General features: G+C 39.7%; 1 protein-coding gene across 1 annotated transcript in view; it reads right to left on the reverse strand.

Annotated features, from left to right (window-relative positions):
- The window catches only part of LOC124262541 (multidrug resistance-associated protein 1-like), a 75,440-nt gene that overhangs the window by 47,048 nt on the left and 772 nt on the right, over window positions 1-27,620 (reverse strand). Inside the window, 7 exon segments of the mRNA XM_046697048.1 lie at window positions 3,733-3,963; window positions 5,545-5,676; window positions 6,027-6,088; window positions 6,251-6,373; window positions 7,046-7,183; window positions 8,305-8,430; window positions 12,073-12,249. Coding sequence (XP_046553004.1) covers window positions 3,733-3,963; window positions 5,545-5,676; window positions 6,027-6,088; window positions 6,251-6,373; window positions 7,046-7,183; window positions 8,305-8,430; window positions 12,073-12,249 — 989 coding nt within the window.

Genomic DNA, 27,620 nt, shown 5'->3' on the forward strand with positions numbered 1-27,620 from the left:
TTGACCCCATCCTGTTGATATGCCATACCACGGCTGCGTTGTCCGAAGGGACCATGAGGGAAGTTGCTCGTAGGACATCTTGCCAGTGACTGATTGAAAGAATCACTGCCCTGAACTCCAGCACGTTGATGTGACAGGTGCGATCTGCGAGAGACAACTGCCCTGCCACTTGTTGATTGAGAAGATGATCTCCCCACCCGTGTAGAGACGCGTCCACATACAGGTGGTGAGATAGAACAAACAGCCCTAAGCAAACAGTTTGTTGACCTCTGTGTTGAACACTGCTCCAATGAATTGAAGACGGCGTGTAGGGACTAGTTCCGATTTCTGCAGATTGATTAACCATTGGTGAAGAAGCTGTATCACAAACTGCATGTGACGAAGCAAAAGGGCATGATTGGTCTGTGCCTGAATGCAGTAGTCGATGTGAGCTTCGAAAAATATCCCCTTGCGGTGGAGGAAGCTGGTGATAGGCTTCGTCACCCGTGTAAACAGCCACGGGGCCGAAGAAATTCCAAACGGGAGGACACGCCACTGATAGTGGGTGCCCTCGAAGACAAACTGAAGGAACTTGCGATGAGCCGGGAAGATCGGGATGTGAAGGTACGCATCCTGGAGATCGAGACTGACCATGTAGTCTCCCGGTTTGATAATGGTCTTGAGTAGAGCTACCGACACCAAGCGAAAATGGGGCGGAGGCTGCAGAAACATCTCGTTGAAGACCTTCATGTCGAAAATTAGCCTCAACTTGTCCGAATCCTTCTTGGGAACCAGAAAGATTGGAGAATAGAGAACCCTGGGTCGATCGGGGCCGGACCCAGGAATTTGATCGCAAGTTTCTGGAGTAAGGTGTTTATTGTGGATCGAAGAACAGCCGTTTGCTGAGCGGGATACGTGAGAGGAGGATCCCCGATAATCGGCAGCTGGAACCCCTTGGATAACGTGGAGAGAACGTAAGGGTCGCCCAAGATGGTCCAGTTGGGAGCATAAGTCCCAAGTCTTCCGCCTACTGGGGAGGTCTGGATGGGCACGACTGGAGGTGGAAGAACATCTCTAATCGCCCCGTTGAAAAGTGACCTGCCAGACCACGGCTGACGAAAAAGATCAGTGCGGAACCCATCCTCCCATGAGGATAAGTGCAGAGGCCCCTTGCGACGCATAGCTGTGACGTACGAAAAGAAGTGAGCCAACTGATCCAAAATGGTCTGAAGTTGCTCTTGCAATAGCACCATGGCTGCCCGAATATACGCCTGTTGATGGGATGTAGCATGTGCATGTGATCCTCAACCAGGAACGGTGAGTAGGCGTTCTGTTTGGTTCCCAACAATGTAATATCATCATCCACCGGAGGGGAGACGATCAGCGTAGAGAAGCCATGAACATGAGCAGATGCTAATTGAAGCAGGGAGCCGCGAACCCATCCTTAACCTTCCTCAGGTTACCAAAAGCCTCATCCAGAGACGCTGCCAATTGAGTGATGCAAGGGCGAGGCGGGAAGGTGATAGAACCAAAATCACCTGGCTTCAGTCAAAACTGGATAATAAATCCGAAGGCGAACTACTATGCTGTAGTCGAAGGCTATTGGCAATCCAGACTAGCAATTGAGGAGTGTCAACAGCATCAACGCTAACATCCGAAGGCGACGAACCGTCTCAAGAGGGAGATGGCATAGTATAGCCGAACGATGAACTTCCTCCAAACGTTAAGCTGGAGTGGTCATAGGAACAGATGACGGAATAGCAGAGGAAGACGCTGGCGCCTGATGCCGTAACACCAAGGCTACCGCTTGTACAATGGCGTCAAAGTCAACAGGTTGAGACGTCGAACCCTCAGACACCGGAATCCAGGAGACTGGTAAAATAGGTCTTGCCACAGGCCCCGTTGGAGGAGGCAAAGACGAACAGGAGCAGACAATGAAGGATGACAAGGCACCCCATCAAGAGAAGACGAGCAACCAGCTGACTGAGACAAGTTCCCATGATGAAACGATGAAGACGTAGGGTGCCTCACACTCGCCACTCTAGGTGGTAAACCAAACCCCGCTGTGACAGTTCCACAGGAGGAAACAGTAGTACTCCTGCAAAGTGGCACACCCACTGCTGAAGACGCATAGGAAACATATGGAAACATTTCTGAATGAAAGCATGGAATCTGGAGCAAGCGGCACTCTACAAACAGGTACCTGTCCCAATGTAAGCGCTGCTTCGGAGGTAAACGACGCACTAGAATAAAGTGGTGGTCCGTAACCAAAGGGTACAGGATAAGGGATAGATGTGGAAAGAGTCGCACTGGGAATCATTATCAAACTTGTCGACCCCATCGGAGGATGAAAAAACGCCAAACCGAAACTATACACTGTACCAGAACCAAGTGTCACCGTAGACACAAGCACCGAAGTGGAAAGCGCCGAACTGCAAGTAAGCGTCACTTGAGAGGTAATGTTAGGAACCACACCAAGCGCCGCATAAGAAACACCCACCGGAGGAACATAAGGGCGCTGAGGAACAGTTACCACCGAAGACGGACGGGGTTGAATAGCAGATGTAGACAACACGACAGTGGTGAGGAGTCCTCTAAAGTGATGGGGCTAGATGCATGTGGACGGAAAAGTCGACGGAGATTTTCACTGAAGTAAGAATCAGACGCCTCCCTAGGAAATCTTCATTAGGAGACAGGGACTTTGAACGTCGAACTGCAGTTTCCTTACGGCATTCTGCCTTAGGACGTTTAGACGCAGACGGACCTACAGATGTGTTACGACGATCCCTATCTGACATGTGTCTACAAGCTACCCAGCGATATTCAGAAAAAGCATCGTCGTCGAGGCCAGCACAAAAAGTGCAACGCTGAGACCAATCACAACGACCTAAACAATCTACACATAAAGCATGTGGATCTGCCGCCAAGAAATTACTGTTACAATTGTCACAATGTTTGCGCTTCTTAGAACCATTACGATTTACCCATTGTTGAAACACAATCTAACTTTCTTAGAGACAAGCACACGTCCACACGACGTAGCGACAAGAAAGAGAATGACAGGGACAGGTAGTCACGTGATCATCTGAGCGAGCTGCATGCTTATGGAGATGATTGACAGGTGCTGTTGTCGGAGTGGGGGCAGAGGTCAGGTTGTCGGAGGTCAGTAAGATTTGATTCAACTTAGCCTACAGCACGTTTCCACACATGGTCGTAGAAGAAGAAGAGAGGAGTATACCGTGAGATAGGATAAGTTTAAAAATAGTATGATATTTAGCGAAACAAAATATATTATCCATTTTCTGTCAACTACACTTCATTTCGATGCGTGTGTAGACGCAATATGATTGTGAATTCTTTGAATAATGTGGACCAAAATTATAATTATTGGTAACTGCCAGTTGTCTGTGGTCTGTGTTTGCCAAGATTAGGACCCCATCGCTGGGGATCGGCTTATGTACGAAACATACCATTTTGACACTGATTTTAAGGGTCAAAGTTCGGGGGACGGCTTATCTACAGTAATATATGGTAGTCACCTACTATTACCAATACAAGCCATCATGGAAGTCATCATACTTGTTATCGTTGCTGAATAATTTCTTTATAATCATATCAAGCGCTACTCACATTAAGTTCCACCACTTCTTTGGCCAGGGCTCTACTCTTGCATCAATTTTGTGATGTGTTAACTTCAAGATTTACAAATAATCAGCCAAGCCCATCTGTACACACACATCATGACTGACTTACTTGAGCAGCTGTGGGCTGACAAACAGAAGCATGTCATGGATGAGTTTGTACCCGGCTGCCATCAGGAAGAACCCAAAAAAGTTCTTCACTAAACATCGTAGTAATCTCGGTTTCTTGACTTTATTGCTTCCATCTGTGACCTTGACATCAGGGTTGACCTCCGTGTACACTTCACCATCTTGGTATCGAGTTTTCAAACCATTCACAGGTCTGATGAGTCGTGCATTATGTCTGTGAATAATGGGAACCAGTTATGTAGACATTAATAACATCTCACGTTTAGTTATACTGTCATCGAATTAGCAATCTAGCTATGTATATTTTATAGACGGTTGATTGCATAGATGGATGGAATTAGAGAAGAGATGGATGCATGGATAGAATAGTGGGAATGAATGGAGGGATGGATAGTGGGATGGATGGTGGGAATGAAAGGATGGATGGGTGGTAGGATGGATGGATGGTGGGAATCAATGGATGGATAGTGGGATGGATGGTGGGAACAATGGATGGATGGTGGGATGGATGGTGGGATGGATGGTGGGAATCAATGGATGGATGGTGGGATGGATGGTGGGAATCAATGGATGGATGGTGGGATGGATGGTGGGATGGATGGTGGGAATCAATGGATGGATGGTGGGATGGATGGTGGGGATCAATGGATGGATAGTGGGATGGATGGTGGGAATCAATGGATGGATGGTGGGATGGATGGTGGGAATCAATGGATGGATGGTGGGATGGATGGTGGGAATCAATGGATGGATGGTGGGATGGATGGTGGGAATCAATGGATGGATGGGGATGGATGGTGGGATGGGAAATCAATGGATGGGATGGTGGGATGGATGGATGGTGGGATGGATGGTGGGAATCAATGGATGGAGGTGGGATGGATGGTGTGGAATCAATGGATGGATGGTGGGATGGGTGGTGGGAATCAATGGATGGATGGTGGGATGGATGGTGGATGGAATCAATGGATGGATGGATGGTGGGGATGGATGGATGGTGGGATGGATGGTGGAATCAATGGATGGATGGGGGATGGATGGATGATGGATGGTGGGATGGATGGATGGATGGTGGGATGGGATGGATAGATGGATGGATGGATGGTGGGAGGATGGTAGGAATCTATTGTTTGATGGATGGTGGGAATCAATGAATGGATGGATGGTGGGATGGATGGTGGGAATCAATGGATGGATGGATGGTGGGAATCAATGGATGGTGGGATGGTGGTGGGAATCAATGGATGGATGGTGGGATGGGTGGATGAAGGGATGGATGGATGGTGGGATGGATGGTGGGAATCAATGAATGGATGGATGGTGGGATGGATGGTGGGAATCAATGGATGGATGGTGGGATGGGTGGTGGGAATCAATGGATGGATGGTGGGATGGATGGTGGGAATCAATGGATGGATGGTGGGATGGATGGTGGGAATCAATGGATGGATGGTGGGATGGATGGTGGGAATCAATGAATGGATGGATGGTGGGATGGACGGTGGGAATCAATGGATGGATGGTGGGATGGGTGGATGAAGGGATGGATGGATAGTTGGATGGTAGGATGGATGGATGGATGGGTGGTAGGATGTGGGAATCTATGGATGGATGGATTGATGGATGGTGGGATGGGTGGATGGATGGATGGATAGTGGGATGAATGGATGAAGGGATGGATGGATAGTAGGATGGATGGATGGATGGAACGAAGAAAGGAATATTGGAGATAAGTAAACTACTAGAAAGTTTTGTATGGAAACACAGGAGAATGTTTTGACATCTGAACACTTACTCCTTTGCCCTGGCCACCTCCTTCTCCCAATACTGCTGGAACTTGGGGAGGACAGTGGACGACGTGTCCACATCATTGAGATCCCATAGGTCCTTCCTCTCCAGCGCCCGCTTGTACCCCTTGATCACCAGCCTGCAGAATAACAGCAGATCCACACATCATTTTCAATTCCACGGTCAGAGTGAGTGAGTGGGTGAGTGAGTTTAGTTTTACGCCGCTTTTAGCAATATTCCAGCTTTATCACGGCGGGGGACACCAGAAATGGGCTTCACATATTGTACCCATGTGGGGAAACGAACCCGGGTCTTCGGCATGATGAACCAACGCTTTAACCACAACGCTACCCCACCGCCCCCCATGGTCATAGACTCAGGTATAACCAATGTGAGTAGTATATCCCCACATACCAGCTAGACATCAGAGGTTTTAAGTTACAAATGTCCTAGGATTCTCTCCTTAACCAACTTCCTCCTTGTACTCACCCTGTGAACCACCAGAAGGTGATCTGGGACAGGAACGACACGTTCATCTCGGGGCATGGGTTCTATCAAACAAAACACATCATTCATGGATTACACATACTAACTGACATTTTACTAACTTTGTTCTCAATACAGGTGAAAGATTCATTAATCAAGACGATAATCCATTGTTATACAACAACATACTACGAAGGTATGCATGATCTGACAACATCCTGACTTACCGTCTGCTTTGTGGCCTCGGTACCAGCCGGCAGTCTGTCTACACAAGCTGCAAGTATCAGCTGGGCTATCACCAGAGGGAAGTAGATCTTATACGTCACAAACCGGAACATATCTTCTATACCCTGAAGTACACACACAATGTTGTTTTAGCCACATCAAGCTTGACTAGAAATAGTTGCAGCCAGGCAAACCCTTGGTTGATAGCATCAGGGCACCAGTGCTTGAAATCAACAGACATGAGAACAGCAAAGCACAAAGAACACTGCAAATTTAGCCGGAGTTCTTTGAGGTCTCATTGCATTGATCTCAGAAGTTCAAAATGAACAACAATCCTGGAAATCTGCAGATCTGTGAAAATTCTCATGTCTGAATCAAATCTGGTCCTGGGGATTTACTGAACACAGTCTGATCTAGAATTGGGCGTGTACTGGAACAGGCAGTAGCAGTACTATCCACACTGTATCATGTTAAAGAATATGCTGGACTCATCTAATCCTGGGTTTAATGAATATTGTAACAACAGACTGAGAGAGTTCATGTTGAAAGATAGTACTAGAGAAAATTACTGATAAATTTAGTATTTTAAAGAGTCAATATACTTTTGAGACAGGTAGTTAGTTCAACTGGTTTTCATTGTAGTTATTGTAGTTATTACCATTTCTGTAATACAAAACCTCGAAAATTGATAGAGAAATGAAAGGAGTATTATCACATTTATCTATCATGCTGTCAGGTATAAATTATTGGCATCACGTTGATAACGAGGATAAACAGCAATCCTGGATCTCACACACCTGACTAACTGCACGTCTGATATTTGACTGATACGTCAAGATGGCTGCCAGAAGAAGAAGCAGCCAGAAGTTGAACAGAAACCCTGACGTTCGTATTCCTTTCTTTCTTTCAAAGTGGACTAGAAAGCAAAACAATACCTGGAAAAAGATAACAACATACCATTAAAACAATCACAACACAGTTTAATGACACTTTAATATAAACCATCAGAAGGCAGGATTTCAAGCCCATTTTGAAATATCACTAAGAACAGGTGAGCTACATTCCCAGGCCATAAGTATTCGTGATTTGGGTTATGGCAACGTAATTTCTCCTTTTCAATCACCGCGCTGTACGCAATGCACTTCCGTCAGCCATGAAACATTTACAATTTATAAATAGCTTATCACATGAGCATCACGTGACACACGTTTAAGTTGGCGTCTGCTTCTCTACTTCTGGTAGTATTGGCTATCGACAAAATGGGTCGGAAATCAAATGAGTTGAGTACTGAGAAGAAAAAGGGGATCATAAAATTGTTCAATGAAGTTTCTGACAATGTGAAGAGACTCTGGAGAGTCATAATGAACTGGGACTCCTTGTCCCCAAGTGTCTGCATCTCTGGTTGGCCATTGTGTAATTAAATTAACGGTATGTGTTGTAAAATCTCATTCTGTTCTGATGCTCATATGAGTGTCACAAGCCATATGGTGACATGATGTGAAACACTGAGTTCTTGACCAATGCATTTACATGACGACATGCATGCACGTGTTGGTGTCCGCTGTTACTAATTAGTGGTGTTCCAGTTAAGTGAAATAGTCAAAGATTGGTCGCAGTGACCAAACGACCAAGCAATCGATCATTTTCTCATAATCGAACATAAACAATTTTGGAAATACTGGTTTAGTGTTTGCAACACTTGACGATGGAACATATCTTAGAAGTTGTCATGGCCTGAAAACGTGTTTAATTCTTAGAAAAACCACTTCATTTACTGAAGAGTCATGACTGAATATTTCATGAATACTGTGGGAAGTTTATGTTCATGATACATTAGTCATAACTTTAATGGAGCAAGTTGCATCATGTGGATGTGAAATTTGCACAATTTCCAAATGTAACTAAATACAACAAAAAAACATGTTTTTTCTTTATACATATCTACATTAAAAATTACACTAACCAATTTTTTTCAATGCTTGCTCATTTGTAATGAGCCAATCATCAATTGTGAGATTTCAACCAATTCCCCACACTAGTACTAATCCAGACTTACCATTGTTATAAATAATATAAGAGGAGATATGAAGAATACTGGGGCAACCGATTTCCCCTCCGCCATCTCGTGAACACTGCGGAAAATGTCCGCCAAAGCCACGACTCCAATCAAGACGGCCAGTACCTGTAATCAAAGTAATATTCAAGTGTATGGTGATGGCAATACATTTTCACAACTACATCAAATCTATTACTGTTATCTATCTCAAGTCAAGTCCTTACAATGATTACAAACTGAGAGATGTAGAAGATTATTTTAAAAATATTGATTCCTATGAACACAAAACTTGGCAGAAAAGAGGAAATAATTTTATTATCCTCAAAAATGTATCCAAATTAAAATGAATCATAACCAAATGTGCACGAAACACATGTTGGCATAACATGCATTGTATGTACAACACATATGATGTACCAGTATATCATGCTTCGATAAAACCACTGTGTTCGTGGAAGGAAAAAGAAAATTTGCGTTCCTAAAACGCATAACCCTTGGAATCTTGCGTGTGGATGCATCACAGGTGCATGCCCGATCCACAAAGTGGTGACGTCTCTATTGGGGTCCGGTAAAAGTTTGAAATTTCCTTGCACTTCAGAGCATTTTATCATAATTCGCAGGTCAAATTAGCTGAGCGAAACTTTATTTTATTTTGTTGTTTCCTTGGGTGAGGTGAGGTGAAATTGGGTTTAACGTCGTGCTTGAGAATATTTCGCTCATATGACGATGTTTCCTTGGGGCAAATACGTTTTTGGTTACCTGTTGTGTTTCACGAACCATCGGTTCACATGTCCACAAGTCATCATCATTATTTTGAAGAAGGATCAACTTGACTTTCACCCATTCAACGAGTTTTTTACAGTTTCATAAAGAATTTGGGGAGTTGTGGCACACAACACATGGCTCGAAGTTTTGCACGCCATCTTGCAAGGTCACTATTTATAAACCTGGGGAATTCCGGTAACATCACCATGTCAAAATGGACGATGTTACATTTCAGTATGACTAGAATTAAGGAAGTAATTTAGAAATGTAACTACCCAAAACACAAAATGCTTTGCGTGCAGAACACGCAGGTATAAAATATCATGCGTGAAATATAGATTTATTTGCATGAAAATGTAGGTTTTAGTGCTTTAATGCGAACATAGAAAAGTATAACATTTACCAATATAACATGTATAATGTGCATAACACGTAGTGGTATGATATGTATACATATCATGAGCCAGTGCAACATGTATCACTTTAACAAGCAGCACCTGTGCCATTATATAATGCATAACATCTACCAAAAAACGTGTAACCAGTTACATTTAAAGATGTATACTATGTTCCAGTATAACACATATAACATGCATATGTGTGCAGGTATAACATGATTTGGGTTTTTGGGGGTTGTTTTTATTATGCCACACTCAGCAATGTTCCATCAATATGGCAGCGGTCTGTAAATAATGGAATCTAGACCAGACAAGCCAGTGATCAACAGCATGAGCATCAATCTATGCAACTGGGATACGATGACATGTGTCAACCAAGTCAGCGAGCGTGACCACCCGATCCCGTTAGTCGCCTCTAACGACAAGCATGAGTTACTTAAGACCAATTCTAACCCGTGTCTTCACAGGTAGGTATGGCATGAATAGTGTGTACCGTTTTATCATGTATAACATGTATGTGTAGATGTATGACGAAGTATGTTTTCTTTCAACCCATTGGCAGGCTATTTATGTCTACCAAGCTTCACTCAAACCATGTGATTTCTGACAGCTGATATCAACACCGAGTAGACAATCTGTCAGTTAGGATTTTGACATCACCAAAACTTTTAATACTCTTTTATATAACAGTCAGTTATGTCTTTGTGACATCTGTTTCAATTAACAATGATTAAACTCAAATATTTCTCAATTTGATCAAAATCTTTTACAATGTGTTGTAGCTTGATTCTGAGCATTTTGTCAGTGCCTGTTGAAAAACAAGCTGCCAGTGAAGTTGCATCTCACATAAGATATAAAATAAACCCAGTGCATCTGCTGGCATGTTTTACAGCTGGACATTGTGACCGGCTAGCATTTCAATTACCAGTCATTTGTAAATTTTACCAGTCAAAATTGATTTTAGAATTTGCCGGACACGATGACCGACAGCCTTTACCAGACATTCTAACTTTGTACCAGTCAAAGTCTGGTATATACCAGATAACAGAAACACTGAAACCAACATGATTGAAAATGTCTGAGCAGAAATCCAGGGCCCTGTTTCACAAAGCTCTCGTAAGCCTAAGATCTCGTAAATTTTCTCATAGCATTCGTACCTCCCATACTGTAACATTGACTTACGATAGTCGTAGCGCTATGAGAGCTTTGTGAAACAGCCCAGGGCTCCAGATAACTTTGTGAAACGGGGTGTGGGTGTGGGGCTCCAGATAACTTTGTGTGGGTGTGGGTGTGGGTGTATTTACACCTCATATTGCAAGTGGAGGTGTCCTGAGAAATTTGAAGGAGTACTGACGTGTTTTTTGTGTGAGCGAGTTGGTGATGTTGTTTGTTATTTATAATTATTTTATACAAGATATCAGCTATTAAATTTTATATATGGCGAAGAAATAAAGAGAATTAACTTTGGTTTGTTGTTGTTTATTTCACAAAGTGTTCACTTACAAGATTATATAATCACTCAAGAGTCACATTGTTTGACCCCCCCTGTACCCATAACATTTACACAATACACAAAAAACAATTTCCTCTGTCCGGACGATTCATCGATCACTATTTCCAACCATGGGTACGACTTCTGCGAGTCTGTAACTTGTACCCGCCCTTGTGGCTTCGTAGTCGCGTAACCAAACGTAATAGTTCATTGATTAATATCTCTACTAATTTTGTCGCCGAAAATGGCGCCCGATCCCGATTTAGACCCGTTTTTTCCAAAGAAACTCGTTATTTGTTTTGACATGCCATGTTGGATGCCAGACCCGATTCAAAGACGTTTCATCCTACTTCAGTTTCGCACAATCTATAGATTTGTTGTTTTTTGTCTATTACTGTTCAAATGAATTGTATATATTACTGCCTTGCATGCGATAATACCGACACAATGTATTCGCAATTCTCTGTAACTGAGTGAGATTTTAATTTAGGGTGAAAGTATTTTGAAGACACGTGAGAAATAACTAAGCGACCGTGTGATCTGCGAAATGCCTGGTCCGACTGGATATAAATAGGAACAGTGTAGTTTTGAGCCAATCGAAAAATAGTGACGCATATCGTTGCATGGCAAAGCAAGGGATTCCCACTACCGGGGTTTCCTCGTGTGTCAAATTGCGTTTCGCGAAAGAAACTCTTGACAACAAGTATTGATCCGAAATAGAATTCCATTTGCACGATACGCACAGGAATTAAATGTTAGACGTACAAACGTATTTATGTACCTACATGATACGCTTGAAAACTTATATTATGTGGTACTTCATTGATTTTTAGGAGCACATTACGCCTGTACGCCCCTTATCTGTAGCTGTGGAAATCTATGTCAAGTAAAAACGTGACGTGACGATACGATACCAAAATAACACACATGATACATACCAGCATATCGTATGTCTTTAACGTATAACCTGATGGATTGATGGCCAGTTTATCACTATCAGAGTGATTGGGAAACAATATTTCTCAGAGAATCATGTTCCTTTCAGGTTGCAATGACATATGACACAAGGAAATAATTACCAATATATTCCACCCCAGAGATCTGCAAACTTACAATTTTGGCAATGTTGTAGGCCCACCATGATATGGCGCCTTTGCTGCTGTTCCTGAGGGACAGGATCCTGTAAGGGGCAATGAACATCAAGAAGCCACACGGCACCCACAGAAGGACGGTTCTCTGGAAACATTGTGTCAGGTCGGGGTCCGTTGTGTTCACCGAGACAGCAGGATCCTGAAATACAACATAACCATGAGCGTTTGTCCACATCACCATCACATGTTAAGGTCGCAGTGACATTGTTATCATGGCTGCCAAAGAATATATATGTTATTGACAGAGGTCTGCCTTATAGCTACTAGATGAGTGTATTATCAACCACCGGTGACACATTATAGTCATTCAGAGAGCCGATAAATGTATACCTCACAGCACCAGAAAAGAGGTGAAACATGCACAGCATTTCAATCAAAATGTTTGCTTATGACTTTAAGAAACCAGTCACAAATAGTAAGTAACTTATTATCAATAACACTTGGATGTAACAGAGTGTGTGAGTTGAGTTTTACGCCACACTCAGCAATATTCCAGCTATATGGCAGCGGTCTGTAAATAATTGAGTCTGGACCGGATATAACAGAACATAACATGGCAACAATGAGGGATATATTACAAGGTGCCCTTAAAGAATCTCCTCCACACCATGTATATGTAGAGGCTGAAAGCAAGCTCTGATAGATGTATCAAACATTTCTTCCCAAATGCTCTGCTTGTATAGCAAATCATCATTTAATCTGTGCTAAGACAAAACATTCAACATGACTTTCCCAAATCTGTTTGGTAAAGTATATTACATGTATGCAAAAATTGAAAACGTGTTTTTAGATCCCTCGTTTCCCTAAAACTGTTTTCTCTCTCAGCCAGTTCTAGCAGCATGAAACTGACAGTAACCAGTTCAAACAGGTTGTGTGTAATCAACTGCTCATCCAGTTTTTCAGAATTGTTTGACATTTGTCTGGTATCTAGTAAAGTCATGTGGAATGCAAAATGAGGCTGTTTGAATTGATAAATTTATCAAAACAGTAAATGAGAACCTACCATGGTTACAAGGAAGTGACATTTCTAAACTGGTAAGAACTATTTAAGTTCAAGGAATCAGTGGATGCTGTCGTTAACCCGACCATTTAATCTCCATCTGTACCAGGCTAAGGCTTCACTTGCAAAGACATGGAATCATTAAGATTCATGGAAATCAAGAGAAGCCTGCTCAGAACCTAGACTAACATCTAGTCTCTGAAATGAACATATTTTACAGAAATAATCATAAATATAATGAAAAGAGCCCAGAGACTTTCTACATTTTCAGAGACTAAACAAATTTGCAGAGTGATAATTTCTTGGAATTTCACAACATGTACAAAGATTCTTATCGCCCATTACTGTTGAAAGTATGAAAATCTAGACTTGCCACATATTCTAGACTTGCATGGGCTTTCTTGGACATATTTGTTTCAGGGACAAGCTGAGAAGATCATGCAATGGACCCCAAGACTTGTTGCTGAGTCCATTACACTTGAAAATAGACACATGCTGACAAATTTAAACAAATCAAAATCAGACTTTGTATTCACTGTCTAACATGAGCCTTCATCACAGTAAGCTGGAGCTGTTGGCATCAGGATCAAGTGATGAATATTTATAGGCATAAATTCCATACTGAACCAACCACATCACGACTATGATCACATGATGTATCAGGGCTCGATTTAGTGCTTTGTTACTTGCACTGATGCAAGCCAATATTACAAAGTGCAACGTAGTTATTAGTCTACCTTGCACCAGGTGCAGGTCAATGTTTGAGTGGGTAAACTTCTGAATAAAACATCTAAATAATTCAATAGCATATTCTATTCATTACATATTACCATAAAAGCAATGCAGCTGGAATTTGGCTGGTGCTAACTAGGTTTTTATCTCAGGTTGCACCTGGTGCAAGTAGGTTAACATCTCTTAAATCGAGCCCTGTGTATATATAAATATTCTGTTCTCCAACAATAGAAGCAATATGTTTCTCTCAGTCTACTGTATGAGTGTTAAAGTGGATAGTAATAACAGTAGGTAGTCTACAGTCCATGTCAATACAAATCTCTAATGGAATGTTCCAGCAATCACTGATCAGTCATGGATTCTTCAGGTATATTCACGCATGGTTTTGTTGCTACATGTATATTGCAGTAGCGGGGCTTGTAAATATATCTGTCAGTGGTACAAGATGATTGAAGTAATGATTGATTGGTTGGTTTGGTTGGTTGGATGGATGGATGGATGGATGGATGGATGTGGATGGATGGATGGATGGATGGATGGATACTGTTCTCTGGTTGTTGATATGATCATGACAACATTGGAAAAGTTTCGGGATGTGAGAGTGTCTTGAAGATGAAGGCTGGTTGTACGTATACAAAAGACACAAGAACAGCTAAAGACCATTTTGAGACTTCAGTGTTACATTCTTCCCAATTTGGGAACAATGAATTCTTGCCCGCCTCCAACATAATTCTGTATCCAAGACAGAGACAGGATTGTTTCATGACCTACGACAACTACACAATGCCAGACATTCATGGGTTCCCTAACCACTCTGAGATAGAAATGTAATTTTTCAGAAAGGCGCCATAGGGAACCAGACAGATCATTTAGGAGTTTCTTTTAAAACATTGTGAAGATAGATAGCACATAAACTAACCCAAAAAATTATGTTATGATCCAAAACAGGATTTCCTGTGAGACTGAGAGTAAATCTAAGACCACCAATAAACAGTTGGACGGGTGAAGAAGTAGGTTCTGAATCATTTGAGTTGGTGACGATAAGTATACCCATACCTTTGGATGATCGAGTTAAACTTAAAACATCGCAACAATCATGTCATTTCAATGTATTGTTTAATAAACAAAAAACATCATAAAATCCTGTAAACTTGAGAGATGGATTTCCTGAAAACTATTGAGAATATAAGAATAGTTCAGCTTCCTTTGTCCTGGACACATAAACTCACCCAAAAATTATGTTATGATCCAAAACAGGATTTCCTGTGAGACTGAGAGTACCACCAATAAACAGTTGGACGGGGTGAAGAAGTAGGTTCTGAATCATTTGAGTTGGTCACATTTATAACATTTTAAATTAAATGAATTGCTATGAATATTATTTCATAATTTTAGTTGTGTTGCCTGGCAACATTTAAAATATTTCTGTCATCTCAATATTTACCGTGGCATGCAAATGAAGCTGTATTGTGATTCCTGCTGCTGCTACGACATAACAACACAGTTTGTTAGTTATTGCTGCAGCCACTTGTGTGACACACTGTACTGCCTCTTTGTAAACCTAACACTGGGTGACTAAATACAATATATGTATATATTCATCTGTTTTAATCTAACACACCAATATCTGAGTTAATCTTCATGCTTGCATTGCAAATCAGTTCATAAATGTATATACATGAAACACATATGCTAAACACACATTACTCTAACTAACACGCATACATATCACTGCTACATCCATTACAATACAAGGCCAACTCCGTGGTGTACCTCGAACTTACAACAGTAGTCAGTGTTGGGTTTAACCAGAACAAATACATAAACAAAATACCATCATGCAGATGTTGATGGCAGTTTACAAAATACATCACAGCCATGCCCAGGTCAACAGTAACTGTTTATAAAATTAATCACTAATCACTTGCCACTGGAGATAGTTTAGATATAAAACATGCACAGCACTGAGTCAGGTATCTGTGTCGAGTGACGCTATCAATTCACCATAGTACCAAACCTTCAACAAATACCAATGAATTTAAAGCAAGTCACTCCCACAGACGTAAATATCTGAACACAGTACTGTGGGTATTGACATTCCTTTATACAGGATGGTCACAAACTGGATTGACTCAGCAAAAAATACCCCCTCGGAATGGTTAGTGGTATTCGTCACTAGTGCATAAGCTGGACACATTCTGGTCGTATTGCCGCTTTTGTTTACAATTGACTAACTGTAATCAAGAATACAACCGCTAACAGAATATACAACTGAACAGAGTTTACAAAGTATGTGACAGCTATTTTCATGATTGGTTCATGATTGTTGCATGGTTTCATGATCGTTTAATGGTTTCAGACGTTAAACCTTTATGACACAGCAGAGCTGACAGTTTAACACTGTCAAGGATGAATATTTCGACAAACTGTACGAGTTTCTTTACCATCTTTTGTATTTGAGTAATGAGACAACAACAAAGTGATATTATAAGAATCAATGAATGATTTTGTAAAAATCAAAAAATCAACTTGGATGGACAAAACACAACAATCTTGCAAGCACTTTCCTTGTGAGGTTGAATAGTACACAATGCAATAAACACAATACAATTTGGAAGCCAAGTACAAGCTGTCATGTGCAAGCCTCTTTTTTTAAACCTTAAGCTATTTGTATAACTATGCAGTCAAATATAAACACTTAAACACACTCTGTTGAGAATTTAAATCAAATACTTATTTTATAGTTTATTATAATTTTATTTCAGCCACAAGTTTAAACTTTGATGATTTATAATATCAATGACTTCCCCCTTGCATAACTGTACAATGAATATCTCCACTCTATGCAGAGCTCGGAGTTTGTTTCATGTAGCGGAGACAGACAGCATGGTCTGCCGAGAGATTATCGCTTATGAGCCATTATGTGTAGAGAAACCACTCTTCAGGTATATATTATTAACTTTATTCAAGAAATAACTTTAATAATATGGTCAATTAATAACAAGAACATTACATGTAAATTAATGTAGTTGTAGTGTTAGTTTTGGTTAGTTTTACACGGCCTTCTCAGTTTTCGTGCACTGCGATGTGCGAGGTAAACATTCATGTGAATTTGTTAGTTTCATATGAGTAAAGTAATTATCATTCATGTCAGAGCGGTGTTTGAGAAGAATCACTCAATATATTTTGTTAGTATTTTCACAAAGAGTTAATGTTGCATATTTTGTGAATAGAGCAGTGATAATGATGTCCCAGTGTCAGTGTGAAGGTATCATCAGTATTCAGCAATAGTGTGGCTGCATGGGCTACTAATGTCAAGTACATGACATAACTTGATAGTTTTATAACTTAAAGCATAATGTCATGTGAAATGTGAGGAATGTGTATTTTTAGCAATTCATTGTTAATTTCAGAACGCACAAGGTATTCAGCCATCAACTATTTTTGCTGTAAGCAAGTGTGTGATGGGAATACAGTAAGAAGATTACTACACAAATTGTCCTCTTTGCCTTACGAACCACACATTTTTTACTTTGCCATATTTTAGTGAAACAAAACTGAAGATTGTTATAGTCATGAGGTTTCTGCACTCTGGTAGTCAAAGACTGTATTCTAGAATACCCTGTTATTTTAGTCAGTTTGATATTAAAGAAATGTATTTTCAAATGTTTTCATGATCACCACTGTAATTATACAATAGTGTAAATAAAATTAATACTAATTCACTCGATATTGCAACAAATTTGCAAAGGTTAGCCTAAAACATGCACACACAGCTGAAGTGCTACTTTGGCATGAATATATTTTTGTACTCTTAATAGTGTGCATAGACTGTGAGGTGAGGTGAGGTGAGGTGAGGTGAGGTGAGGTGAGGTGAAATATGACAACATTTATAGACTGTACATATACACGGGATAACATGAAGTTAACTTTTGTGATTTACAACTGTTTGAAACATTGGACCCCTCCCCAAGTTACCATGGAAACCACCACAAAATGCTTCAAATTAGAAAAGTTATACCTGTATTGGTACTTGTAGTGAGACCCTTTTCAAGGATGAAGAAAGGCTGTCCGCACAACTTTTTCAAAAGACATTCCCAAGAATTATTTTTTCCCAATTTTTTAAGCCAGATAGTTACACGGCCTCAGAAAGCAAGATTACTACACCAAAGCTGGTTTCTGGCTCATAATCTACACAGTGTGGATGATGCAGGCAAGATTACTACATCAAAGATGGTTTCTGGCTCATAATCTACACAGTGTGGATGATGCAGGCAAGATTAATACACCAAAGCTGGTTTCTGGCTCATAATCTACAGTGTGGATGATGCAGGCAAGGATGGATAAGCAGCAGTCTTACTGCAGATCCCCTACACGTTCACATACAGACCCTGACAGTCGAAGCTGACAAAAAAGTAGTCAGGACCCAAAGTAAAGATACAGCAACTACTAGGGCTGGGACAGGTCCAAATTTTCTACCCAGGTACCCCAAATCCCTATTACCCTACCCGTCCTGGATACTCGTTATGTTAATTCCCGACATCAAATTTTTAAGAAATGGCAATATATTCTTCAGAGACTAAAATTTCGAGTTTTTCAATATCTTAACTATGTATTATTATATTCAAAAGAAGTGACTGTAATTATGTCTAAATCTTCAAAGACAATACAACCTTTTAATCATGAAAGAATAACATATTACATTGTTTAATCGATTAGTCATATGATCATAATGGGTCCAGGTATTGAGACGGGTACCCAGGTCCAACTCATTACCCACCCGTCCCGGGTATCCGGTTATCGGTCCCAGACCTAGTAACTACCCTTGCGGAAGTAGACAATATCTGCCTCCTTCAAAGTGAGGTTAGCTACCTGTCTGGGGCACCTGTTGACCTGGGTAGGTGAACCGTAATCAAATAGTGATTGGCAAACATTACTTTTGAAGTGGGCCATGCCTTCCCAGTTTGAATGTACCCCCTGAGGAGTAAAATTGTTAAGCCTTTATTACAAATGTGAAATTGACACGGTGTAGATAAATGTGCCCAGCACATCAGAGTGCCCAGCAGATCGTACTGCACAGAAAAACCTGTTTTTCAACTAGATTATTCAGATTATGATTCAGATGATTAGAATCTATCTTTGAAAAAGTTCAGAATCAATGGACATCATCAACTTGCCCTAAACTGTTGTGTCATCTTTTCGTGAAAAAGCTGGTTCAGCAAGTTTTGTGATTTCAAATTGTTCCCATATACAGTCATCCCTCACAATAACAGTCTTTGCGATACCGCGGTTTCAGTTAAACCATGGGGTAATCGGTGGCTCCCATGACAAAAACAAAAAAACTTCCCCAGCGATCACACATCCTCATGTCATCAGAAATAGCACATCAACAAATCCGCTGTTGTATCTCAGGTTAATCAGTGCGGATTGCAATAAACAGTGTTCATTGTACATATCCTTGTTTAATGGGTTTTCAGATGCTTTAGAAACATTCAATGTGTTCTATTTTGCTTTTTGTTTGGGGTATTCTTGATTAATCACACAAACAGCAGAACATCATAAAGACAACTTTATCTAAAAGACTGCCATCACCCAAGTACTAAGATGTTTGCTGTGATGCAACACATCGCGTTATAGCACGAGTAAACACTGACAAAAACGTATGATCTCAGATGATTACTGGATTAAATTTAGTCCCAGTTTCATTCATTTTTCATTATTCTCGCGAACTGATTACCGTCTTATCATCCTTGGACCCCGAGACCCGCATTATTGACTCATTGAAGTCATATTTGACAATTAATTGCCAGAATTTTTCTTTTATGGTTATTTGTTTAAAGCTGTAAAAGATCTTACAAATATACACATACAATCATCATCATCATCATCATCATCATCATCATAAAGCTCACAAACATACACATACAATCTGTCATCTATCAGATGTGCTCCATATATCACAATGTAATATATCAAAGCTTAAAATACCTCATATATATCTAAACACTTCAACATATTAACATACATCAGTCCAGTCACATATTGAATAATGATAACCCCTCACATACAATAATCTGGTGTGACATGGATATATACTTGCAGCAGTATTCCAGCAGAACCACATCACTGTTCTGGGTTCTAAATTGAAACTCAGTGTGTAATCTGCCTGTTATGTGTTAATTCCCAAGTTTAAGCTAAACATTAACTGGGAATCAGTCCATAAAAAACTTAACGTGAAACCAACAAAGCAATGTAATGTGATATGATTCACAATTGCATTCTAAAAGTTGACAAATTAATACCAATCACTACAAATGTGTTACAGTGACAGTACAAAATAGAGTGGCAGTACGGCGGTACAATACGACAGCAGGGATTATAGCTATAAGGACAAAGGTAGTACTTTTCATCTCACTGCAACAATGATCATGTTTCCAATAGCCTATCTATTTCAAAGGTAAGAATATCCCCAATTGATGGTCTTCTTGTAACTTGAGATGTCATGTAGAGGGGGGTGCGCACCCCTGCAAACCCCCACCCACCATCACCACCCCTCCTTGAACTGGCTTTATGCATTACATCTCAAATCCTCAAAGTTTATTAAATGACCACTGAACTCTATTGAAAACAAGTGAAAATGAACTGTGCACACACGTACCATGACTGGCTCATAATCAGGTTGAAAAGAGGTTCTACTTAAACATGTCAACCATGACATGAAAACTAGTCATAATTACAAGGATTCTGCTTAATCTCACTTTTATCACGTTTACAATGGAAAGGATATTTGAGAATATTACAATTACTTGTCAAAGTCAGTATAACCAAGGAGAATGGATGGACCACTCCTCTCAGTTTGCTGTGCAGGATTGCCTGACAAAAGCCCTTGCAGGACCGAAGCCCCACAGACAAAAGCCCCAGACATCTCAGACAAAAGCCCCAAAGGATATATATATATATATATATATATGAAAACAATTCAGATTTAACAAGATTTATTTTCATTCTAATATCAAAATCAACATAGCATTTGAACATATATTTTCTGAGCAGCACTACTTGTCATATTGTTCTCCATCTAAAAATTAATTACATATTACATAAATATTATAAATAAAAGACATAATTAAGGTAATTAATATGAATATTTTATGTGTTTATAATTATGTGAAAAAAAGTATATAGATATTTTGAAGTTATTTAGATACAGAAACTTACCTCCAATGTGATACTGAGCTTTCAATTACAGTCAAATGCTTTCCTACATGAACACTTCCATCTAATGGCCGAATTTATTTACACTCTTCTTAGTGAGTTAGTTACTTTGTTTAGCATCGTACGATAACTAAGGTAATTCGGCATGACGGGCAGTACACTTATTAAGAAATGAGAGGGAAGAACGATAGAAATTTTGAAAGAGTGGTGTTACTACCCCAAAAAAAAAAAAAAAAAAACTGTGTATTAAGGGAATTTTAAATGGGAGGCCAAATTAGAAAGGTAAACAATATGAAATAGGTAAAGAGTGATAGAGATTGGGAATTTGACATAGATATAGTATAATAAATGCCTACAATAAGTTTTCCCTATTATTTGCCAGTTATAATTGAATTTATTTATTATTATATTGTTAACTTTATTTGTTAGGTATGTTTTGGAGTAAGGTATTTTATTTAGTTTTTGAAGTGGAGTCCAAGTTTGAACTTCTTAGTGTACATAAAGCCCTCAAAGCTAAGTTTGACACCACCTTTGTTATTTCTTAGAATTTCCATTTTCACTGGTGGTCAATTTTCAGCAAAGTGTCTTAATTTATCCTTTTCAAACACAATTTCTTGATTACCCTTCTCAAGACCAACCTCCTCCTCAAGACCAACTTCCTACTCAGACCACCTTGAGAAAACATAATTTGGGGCTTTTGTCTCATTTGTTATTTTTGCTATGGGGCTATTGTCCAAAAGGGCTTTTGTCTATGGGGCTTTGGTCCTGTGGGGCTTTTGTCTGTCCACCCTGTGCAGATACGTCTCCCCTGGACTGTCAAGGACAGCAACCAACAATCAGTGGTCTGAATCCAAGTTAGCCCTGATTACTCTTTGACCTTAATGCACACCCACCTGTGTTTCATGAAGGCAGTAAACATTTAAGGCCTGTGTCACTTCAGGTTTAGCAGCGTTACACTCAGTTTACAAACTCATTCAATAACAACATCACAAGTCATCAACAACATCAATGAGTATCCGGCATACTGTGGACCTAATGAAACCAATCACTCTGAAAGGCCCTGATTGTGAAGCTACTTTCTGAATTTGAGAGAATAAACATGAGCAAAAATGTGACGATGATGGCAAAGACCTAACAGGGATAGAAGTGCAATTTTTTTCAAAGGGTGCCATAGGTGTGCCTTTGTGAAACTAAGTGTGCCCATACCTTTTGAAGATCCAATTAAACTTAAAACATCACAACAATTATGTCATGTCAAATTATTGTTTCATAAATCAACAAACATCATGTAAACCTGTAAACTTGAGAGCCAGATTTCCTGAACACTCTCATGGCAGGAAGAGTAGTCTTGCCTTATTTGTAATGGACCCATAAACTAATTCAGAAACAAAGCAGGAGTTCCTGTTATGTCTACTGGAAATGCAAAATGGCCACGCCCATGTTAAGCTGTGAAATTGAGAGTGCCACCAATAAACAGTTTGATGGGGGTGCAAAAATATTTTTGAATCATTTGAGTTGGTTGAGTTTACCATATTTACCACTAAGACATGCCGCCGGGGCATACAAAAGATATTTTATCCATGTCATTTCAATATTTACTGTGCCATGGCACCCAAATCAAGTATCCCTTCCTAAAGTGAACACGTGACACAAGGTATTACCATCCATTACCCACATGTTATGAAAATAATTTTCTTAATAACTGTTGGCATAAACTACTAACCAAACAAAGTGAAATCTATATCTAATTTTTAGGGAGAGTTTGTGCAGGTTCATCCATAGACAACAGGACACTGATTTGGCCGAGGTGTCAGTCCTATAAATAACATGGTACAAGTGCAATGTAAACCCAGTGCCCCAATACTTCCGTTTGTCAGGAATATAGAATAGTTTCAGTTTGACAACAGGTCAGCCTGACCACAAAACCTAAACGTGATGATCTTCTCCTGGTGCAGGACAGCATGAATAACCTATTCATAACATACAAGCTGGTTAGTCTGGCAACCTTAAACACATGACACCATCATTGACATCACTCTACTATATTATGCAGTGTTCGCGAATAGTGTCTGACCCTCTGACAAATCCGGAAGATTCGCCAACGGTCCGATAGAAGTCTACAACCCCCCGGCCCCAGTGTCTGACTGTATATTTCACAATGACTTTGAATGAAGTTGTTATATGTGACATGTGACACTTGTTTGCTGTTTATTTTATCTTAATTTTTCTTATGTTTGTTAATAATTTCAATGCCAATTATAAGAAATGTTAAATCTGAAATGTGTGTTTAATTTTATTCCATGGGTCCAGTGAATTTTCAATGGGTCAGACAGACACCTTAAACTTACAGGACCCAATGTCCTGTTACTTTGAAACACCATTCGTGAACACTGTATTATGACATCATAGTTTCTGCGGAGTGAATACATCTCGTATCAGCACTCTGCAGAGAGTATATACCTGATACATTTGTATCTCCACTCAGCTGTGTGAGCAGGTTATCATATATCTAAGCGGTCACACTATCAAGCTATTGTCACCCTGTATACCATGAAATACATGGCTGAGATGTAATTTCCCGATGCATTAGGCACTACTGATACAACATAGCTTTTGTCCTGGCATCTGTTTCAACAACAACATAAAGGTCACAACTCCAACAACAACATGCCTGGTATGTTATTCTGAAATCTGCCATCTAGCTTTGGGTTTTTTCAAAGCAGAAATCTTTCAGTATATTTCAACAATTTCAGAACATATTTCCCAATTATCTATATTTCATTCCAATATTTTTCAAAGAAGCTTAACATTATGATCAACTAAAACTATGGTGTATTTCCAAGGGTACATACTTTATTCTGTGTATCTGATGTCTTACAAAGGAAATAGATAAGTGTAATTACAATTTCACAAATCAAAAACATCACAAGGAAGATAACCATGTTTACTTACAAGGATGGCTTATGACAATAATAGACATGTGAAAATGAAACCTGTTCCTGTTCAAAGTGAGTGAGTGAGTATGGTTTTACGCCGCTTTTTAGCAATATTCCAGCAATATCGCGGCGGGGGACACCAGAAATGGGCTGCACGCATTTTACCCATGTGGGGAATCGAACCTAACGGTCTTGCTGTTCAATGTATTTTTCATTGACACTGAGCTTGATTATCAAACACAAACAAATTGTTCCCTTGCTGGTTCAGAAGAGTGGTGAATGTTCAACGACTCATAACTGACTGCCGATGCCGTTTTCTATACCATTTCCTCACTGGTACTGTGCCCAACAAACTTCTAGGATACAACTGGCCTTCAGTCCTAATGGGGTCAGGTGCTCAATTTCAGTAGCCTGATGCTCATGATGTTGATCACTTGACTGCCTGGCCCAAACCTGATGAATTACAAACTGCCTTCATATAGCTGGAATACTGCTAAGGTGGCTTTAACAACAAATACACAAACAACTGCTGTAAGGGCAGCATTTTTAGTTTTGTGTTTCTCATCACCCAGCCGCCCTTCTAATGTTATTGCAGACCCCACCAAAACACTTTTTTTTTCATTCCAACACCGCCGACTCGACCTAAACGTACTGCCTCGTCATATAAAATGTTTATCTTCTAATCAGCCACTGCCACAAGTCCCAAAAATGTGAGAATTACAATAAATGAGAATCAAGAACCTTATTCAGAGAATTTTGTCTTTCTTAAGTTCTTGTGTTTTCTTTTTTCATTTTGTTTTTTCCCCCGACCGACCGACCAACCCATGTTCAGAATTTGGTGGCTATGTGAAAGACATAAAACAAAATGATGCCCTAATTCCAAACAGCCCTACGTTAGTTACGTACCCAGGCAAACATTAGACAAATCGTATAGTCCATGTCACATTTCTTACGTATGCAAAACATATAACAGCAGAGAATTTCATATTTATTGTTTATCATTTCCTACGTGTGATATCAATCTATAAAAAAGTTCTAAGGAAGGTAGTTTTCCACACTTTTTGTGTGTTGCTAGGCAAGAACTGCTACATCACGTCCTGTGCACCACTGCCACATTCCAGTGATGTAAGTGACATCATGAAGTAAATGGTTTGACCATACAAACCATTTGATCGTAGTAACATTTGCATGATCCCTGATAAAAACACTAGCAGATAAATCAGATACACAACACTCATAAATGACTGTAACATTATATTCTCAACACAAAAGCACAAATTAAAGAGACAAAAAAATTCTAATTTCAATTTCTGTAAAACAACTAATGATAGAAAATGCCTAAAGATAACCAAAATGGAGCTGAGCATCATATCATTGGGGAAATACTAAGCACTTATTACTTACCAATTCACTTAAAATATGGATTTGTTAATCATTCATCAAGCTCATGACTGATCATTCCTCAAAATCATACACGAAAAATGAATCATTTAAACAAATACCAACAATTTATTTTCATATTTCATAATTTACTATTGATGAGGGTGTTTTAAGGTGCCAGCGAGATGGCCTATAATCGCTATGTATACAAAGCTTGCATTAAGAATATGATGCTGGTGCAGATCTTCCTGTGTGTGAAAAAACGGAAGCTCGTTTAAGGAGTCCCTACAAGTGGTATTGTTGGAACACTGCTACATGATGTGTACACGTCTATCAGGGTTTTACACAGACTTTTAAATATGGGAGTCATGGTGACTCACAATATTTTTGGGGGGGGAGTCATTTTCAGTATTTGGGAGTCATGAAATCTTTATGTTAATCATTCTCAGTATGTAACTGTGTATGTCACACCACCAAATGAAACTACAGCATTGTTCAATTCAAACAGCCAGGATTACTGTCTCCTCTGAGTTCTCTGGAACAATCTGACCGCTTTGTAAAAGTCAAACTATCATTGAACAATATCTTTTTTTTGTTTATCAAATCAATTTTATTGAACTGAATTGTGAGGGCCACCCATAAAACTTGCGTCAAGCTTGACTCGTATGATAATATTTTGGGAGTCTTTTACAAAATTGTTGCGTCAAATACGCAGGAATCACGCGTCATGTAAAACCCTGGTCTATTTATACACTAATTATCATGTGTCGTGTTCCAGACACCCTTGTGGCTTCATGTTTACATATACCTGTAAAACTATTGCCCAACAAAACAGGATATGATGCCAGGAAAGTGTCCATCACATCTGTATGCCTCCATATCACAAACACATGGATAATGACAAATATGAATCGAAAATTATCAGTGAACAGGGTTTTACATAGCTCTGAAAAAACTGGGAGTCCTGGGGGCTCAGGGCATATTTTGGGGGGGAGTCCATTTTCAAAATTGGGAGTCCATCAATTTGCATGAAATCAGTGATCATGGATGCTTCCCATTTGATAGTGATTATGTTATGATATGTGATACTTTCAATGTCATTAGAATAATGATTGTAAACAGAATGTTTATATTTTAATATGGGATATCATTACAAACTCAGAAAGTTCTTTCCCAGAAACAAATTATATTGTGTCCACAAGGACGCACAGGATTTTAGTTTGGGGGCGCTTCATCAAATTTCTGCATCCAATACGCAGGAATCAAGTGTTCCATAAAACCCTGAAGGAATACTTCTAAAATTACTGATTCTAATCAATTTTGACTCAAATAAATTGGTGGAACAGCCTACTTATGAGAATGTTTAAGTACAATACATAGCCCTACTGAGCTTTTAGATATGACAATAACATTTGTGCTTCTTTTAATCTAAATTTCTGTTTCTACAAATGTTTTTGTGACCAACCAAATCTTCTACCGTGTCCACAGCTAGAGTAATATTTCAGTCACCAGCTGATGTTATGTTCAGCTCAAGGTTCAGGTCAAGTACTTTGATAACATTGGAAGGTTTGATTAACTAATTGATTCAGCCTGTATTATAAAGTACACTTTAACCTACTTATTCTATGCTGGTGTGTCTTTACATATCATATCTGTGTGTTTACTTTTAGCAAATGCTGGAAATGTTTATGAAACCTGCTGTTTATTTCTAGCTATGATATAGGAAATATATACTTAATATTTAGTTATTGATAGGTAGAAGACCTCTCACTAAAAACATGATCTGAAAGCGGCAATACATGTTTCACTTTTCAATACATATCAATTTCATTCCATATAGATAATCTAGCATTGGTCAACCAAGTCAGCAAGCCTGACCACCTGATCCCGTAAGAGGCGACTAACGGGATCGGGTGGTCAGGCTCGCTGACTTGGTTGACACATGTCATCGGTTCCCAATTGCGCAGATCAATGCTCATGCTGTTGATCACTGGATTGTCTGGTCCAGACTCGATTATTTACAGACCGCCGCCATATAGCTGGAATATTGCTGAGTGCGGCGTAAAACTTAACTCACTCACTCTAGCATTTGGCACCAAGGCACTGACTCAGCTCTATCAGTTACGTACAACAGTTGAGCATGTAGGTACACTTTAAAAACCATATGCACTTTCAGCATAACATCTGTCAGTGGTCTCAACTTCTCAGTATATTTACATCAGAAATGGAATGACAGAATGATTAGAG

The sequence above is a fragment of the Haliotis rubra genome, unplaced genomic scaffold (assembly GCF_003918875.1).
Source record: "Haliotis rubra isolate DU_JTF1 unplaced genomic scaffold, ASM391887v1 Scf844, whole genome shotgun sequence".
NCBI lineage: Eukaryota > Metazoa > Mollusca > Gastropoda > Lepetellida > Haliotidae > Haliotis > Haliotis rubra.